Source organism: Nicotiana attenuata, unplaced genomic scaffold, assembly GCF_001879085.1.
Source record: "Nicotiana attenuata strain UT unplaced genomic scaffold, NIATTr2, whole genome shotgun sequence".
NCBI lineage: Eukaryota > Viridiplantae > Streptophyta > Magnoliopsida > Solanales > Solanaceae > Nicotiana > Nicotiana attenuata.
In genome coordinates this window covers 439,898-445,245 of record NW_017670305.1, presented here as the reverse complement: position 1 = coordinate 445,245, position 5,348 = coordinate 439,898, and the positions used below count along the sequence as shown (strand labels likewise).

The following is a 5,348-nucleotide window of genomic DNA, read 5'->3' as shown; positions in this document are numbered from 1 at the left end:
AATGGGCAGGTGGAATGTGTGCGTCTCCGGTCGCCACCGCTCTATCAGGGCCATGACCAAAGACCAATCGAGCTGCAGCCGCCCGATCTCCATAATCCTGTAGAAACCCATCTCCCGCAGCCGTGTGACTACACGGGGATGGAGAACTCTCTCATGCAGAAAGTCCCACATGTCGTCCACTCTCCTGACGCGGAGAATCTAGGTCAGTAACTCTCCCTCCCATATGTGGGCGGGCCTATGATCGCCTTGTAACGATAGTAGTTCATCGATGGAAGGTCCGGGATGTATAGGCGGCACCTCCATGTCATCTACTGTAAATTAAACAACATTAATTACATGTTAGTTTTATAATTTTATATGTTTGTTTGTAAATTAAATAATTAATTTTTATAATTAAATATTCACATATGGGTTCCAGGCTCGATATTTGCTGCCCAGTAGCACCAATTTATCCTGAATTCTTCTATGTGTTAGTTTTAGTATTTTACATGTTGGTTTTATAATTTTATATGTTTGTTTGTAAATTAAATAATTAATTTTTATAATTAAATATTCACATATGGGTTTCAGGCTTTATATTTGCGGCCCAGTAGCACCATTTTATCCTGAATTCTTCTATGTGTTAGTTTATTATTTTACATGTTAGTTTTATAATTTTATATGTTTGTTTGTAAATTAAATAATTAATTTTAATGATTATACAATATTTAATTATTAAATATTCACGTATGGGTTTCGGGCTCGATTTTGCGTCCCAGTAGCACCAAGATATCCTAAATTCTTCTATGTGTTAGTCTTATATTATAATTTTATATTTTAGTTTGTAAATTAAATAATTACTTTTTATAATTAAATATTCACATATGGGTTCCAGGTTCGATATTTGCTGCCCAATAGCACCAATTTATCCTGAATTCTTCTATGTGTTAGTTTTATTATTTTACATGTTAGTTTTATCATTTTATATGTTTGTTTGTAAATTAAATAATCAATTTAATAATTATACAATATTTAATTATTAAATATTCATATATGGGTTCTAGACTCGATATTTGCGGCCCAGTAGCACCAAATATATGTTGACTATAATTGGACAGAGTTTGTGTTTGATCTATCAGTTATTTTGACGTATTTTTGAGTACTAGTCTAAGGATACGCGCGTTGCGCGTGTTTCTTATCTTAATAAATAATATTTTGTAAGAAAATTAAATATATTTTAAATTTTATTTTAATTATAAAATAAAGCATAAGCTTTTGAAATTTATGAATATTGATCCTAGATAGCTAAATCAATAGAGAGAAAAACTTTATTCAAAGAAGTCCTCAATCGATATTCGGTATCATCTTAATTTTGTTCTAATTTTATGATTTTATCAGTTCAATTTCACAAGTTATTGTGCTTCCTTTTAAGCGTCAATAAAAGCACATGCATAACCCTTGAAGAACTGAAAAGTTTTCTAAAAATTTTTTTCATAAGCTATTCTCAAGTTCATTCAAGAAGATACAAACATAATTAATTAGTTGTACTTTTAGTATGATTCTCTAAAGATTTTCAAATAACATAAATTAAAAAATTGAATTCGATGTCTTCTTTATTTCCATCAAAGGTTCAATGTTGCCCAAGCGCTGAGGTTCTAGTTGATGAGATAAAAGTAAAAAGAATTTATGATTTTCATAACTTTGTCGAAATGTGTGTAGGTAAAAAAAGTATTACTAAAACATGAAATTTAATATGGAGAAAATTATTGCGAAAAGTTATTGAATCCATTGAGTGTGTACGTACATATTAATTTAGATATTTTTTTATTTATATCATCCATTTCGAAGATCTAAATACTTGTACTTCCTACATAGTTCAAATAAGAAAAATTCTAATAAGTAAAACTTTAATTAATTTTGAAGTCTTACATATAAATAAAATATTTATTATATTTTTATTCAATAGAAATCTATTTTTATAGAATAAAAAGTCAATTAATATTTCCTGTAGAGGTTTCGTTTTCTTATAATATAGATTTAGGTTTGTACGATTTAGTATGATTAAATATACTATCAGATAATCATTTTTGGATACTTAATTGAACATGAGTTAATTAATTTTTATGATTAAAGTAAGTTTTTTTAATGCATATTTAATTGTTTCGCATTGAAATAATTTAATTTAGACGTTATTGTATTAAATAATTTTACTTTAATATGTGAGTTGATGTCCTCATATCAAAGAAGGCACCTATAATCTCGTTCCCATCTTGGTTTATAAGTACATATACACCAAGGACGTATTTTTAATTTGTACAATTTATATAAGGTAAAATATTAATTGATACTAATTCCTAAATTTTAGAACTTCTTACCTAGTTTCGTAAGGATATATTTAATAACCTAGTTTAATAAGGATATATTTAATATGTAAAATTTTGATTGATTTTAAAATTCTAAATATTAGGAGAGTAACTTAAATTACAATTTTGTCTATTTTGAAAGTTATTTTTAAAGGGTAAAAAAACGAACGACATTTCGCTAAGGGCCTTCGTGCTTTTAATATAGTAATAGAGTAATAGATAAGAGACACTTAAACTACAGGGAAACTACGCTAAAAGGCACTACATTATACTACGCTAAAAGGCACTACATTTTACTACGCTAAAAGTCATTATATTTTACTACCCTAAAAGGGCACTATATTACTAGTCTTTAAGCAAATAAATAATATAAACCACATAAAAAATAACAAATACATTTTAATCACAAAACATTCACAAAAATACATATAAAACAGTAATAGTAATTTATTAATATTTTTTATTAACAAATATAATGATTTCGTAATTTTTACATATTTTTTTAGAACATTAATATCTTAGTCTGGGTAAAAATAACATACCAATTTAATCGCAAAAAAAAAAAAAACACAAAACAACATGGAACACATTCAAAACAACTAATATGCATTATTTATACCAGTTTCAACATAAACTAAATCGGAATACCTCGATTTATATTTTTCGAAAAGTTGAAGAATTAAAAATTTGACTCCGAAACAAGCAACCCACAACAATAGAAGGCTTGGCTAGGATGTGGGACCAACTTTGATTAGTTTTTGTGGGACGGGTGGGATCCACTCGAGTTTTTATCGAGTTAGGGGGGGGGGGGACCGCTGAAGGTTTTTTAAAAATTGGGGGGGAGGGGGTGTTTCTGCCAGAACGTGGGGGGAAAGGGAAAGGGACGAGTACTTATATATGTAAAGCGTGGTTTATAAAAGCGCTTTACGTATAGCGCTTTTATGAACAACGCTTTATGTATAACGGTTTTATAAACCACGCTTTACATAGCCGTCGTATCAACTTCCAAGTAAAACACGTTTATCAAAAGCGTTTTATATAAAATGCGCTTTTAAAGTGCACTATGCCTTTAAAATATAGCGCTCTTTAAAAGCGCATTTTATATAGATATGTAACTATTTTTTATTTACACATATTTCTGTCACTTGTGTCTAAAAGACTACAATTAGGTTCTGGACTCTATCAAATAATCAATAAAAAATAGTACCAAGATAACTGATCGAATATAGCTAATCTCTAACCTAACTAGATCCTAGCCTAACTTGTACCCCTAAATATTTTTATAACCTCAACTCAAAAGATAGTGGAAGTGATATATTTTTTTAAATCTTTTTTTTGAAAGAGGGATTCTAACACGAAAGTGCTAAGAATTAAAATTCTAGGATTGATGCATTAAAACAGCAGGTAACTTATTTGGGCCCGAACCACCCCCAGACGGCCAAAACCCTGGCCACACTCAATAAACACAATCTGACGTTCCTGATTTTGCCTCCACATTTTTCCAAAATAAATCTTGACCGTCAGTCGCATTATAAGTCTTTCTCCACAGGAGCACATGGGCAGCTGAGCTTTGTCCAATTCTTGTCCCCCCAAAATATATCCCATCACTCTCCTCAATGCTGCAACACTTCCAGCCGACAACTTTAGCTTGTCTTGTCCCCATTTTTATGCACTCTTCCATTATAGTATTTCCTTTTTTTAATTCTCCCAGTATTATACAAATCCTTTCTCTTTATATAAAAGCCAGCTATCCACCACTACTTCCATCAATCTCCACCATTCTTGAATATATCTATTCAAAGCAATCTTGAAAAAGAAAAGCAGCAATCTTGACAAAAGGAAGAAAAATTGAGAAAAAGATGGAGTGCGTTATGGCTCATGAGAAAGATCTGAATCTGAAAGCAACAGAGCTGAGATTGGGTTTACCAGGGACAGAAGAGGAAACTATTGTGTCAAGTTGTAAGAATAAGAAGAGGGGTTTGCCTGAATCAGCTGAAGATTGTGAATCAAAGAAGAAGGCACAAATAGTGGGATGGCCACCAGTGAGATGTTACAGGAAGAATAACATCCAACCAAAGAAGACAGAAACTGATCAGTGTGGAATGTATGTCAAAGTTAGTATGGATGGAGCTCCTTATCTAAGAAAAATTGATCTGAAAATGTATAAGGGATATTCAGAACTAGTTAAGGCGTTGGAAAACATGTTCAAACTCAACATAGGTGAATATTCAGAAAGGGAAGGGTATAAAGGGTCAGAATTTGCACCTGCTTATGAAGATAAAGATGGTGACTTAATGCTTGTTGGTGATGTTCCTTGGAATATGTTCTTATCTTCTTGTAAAAGGCTAAGGATAATGAAAGGATCAGAAGCAAGAGGCTTAGGATGTGGAGTTTGAATAGAGAAGAATTTCACATGCCAACTTAAAGTGAAAATGTCTCTGTTGGTCAGCTTGGGCTCTCGAGTTACAACAACCTTGAAATCCTTTGTAATCAAAACAGTTTTTCCAAACAGGAAAAAAAAAAGAACCCTTGCAATTACAGTTTCTTTCTTTTTTCTCGGGTAAAATGAATATATATGCCAGGGTAAAAACCATGGTGGTTTTATAGATCTTGCAGTGTTTTTTTTTCTCTTTGAAAAAATAGCATCAAACATACAAATGAACGATGTATTTGCTGTGGAAGCAATTGTATAGACACAGTATTTCTGCTCCTCAAATGAAAATCTTGAATGTAAGCTGTTTCCTTGGTTGTTTTATACTATCTAGTAGTATATGTTTCTTTGTTCTATTTTCATTTGGGTTTTTTAACATCTCTCTTACTGTTTTCCAATAACAACCAAAAGCTCACTAACTTGCTTGGAATTGAGACTATGTAGTATAACAACCAAAAGGTTGCATCAGCACATTCACTTAATTGTAAGTGCTCCATGTTTATTTGCTTTTTTATTTTGGTCCAAAACAAGTGTGCATTTATATAATCAAGAAAAAAGTTCAATTTATTTTTTCA

The 5,348-nt window shown here is 31.1% G+C and overlaps 1 protein-coding gene across 1 annotated transcript; it reads left to right on the top strand.

Moving 5' to 3' along the window:
- The first annotated feature begins 3,723 nt into the window (after positions 1-3,723).
- Positions 3,724-5,131, top strand: LOC109237536 (auxin-responsive protein IAA4-like). Its single transcript, XM_019403854.1, has one exon. It carries the CDS (start codon positions 4,202-4,204, stop codon positions 4,736-4,738), a length of 537 nt encoding a protein of 178 aa, XP_019259399.1. The 5' UTR covers positions 3,724-4,201; the 3' UTR covers positions 4,739-5,131.
- The last annotated feature ends 217 nt before the right edge of the window (positions 5,132-5,348 follow it).

Coding starts and splice junctions, on each gene's coding strand:
- LOC109237536 (XM_019403854.1), top strand. CDS start 4,202: ATGGAGTGCGTTATGGCTCATGAGAAAGATCTGAATCTGAAAGCAACA.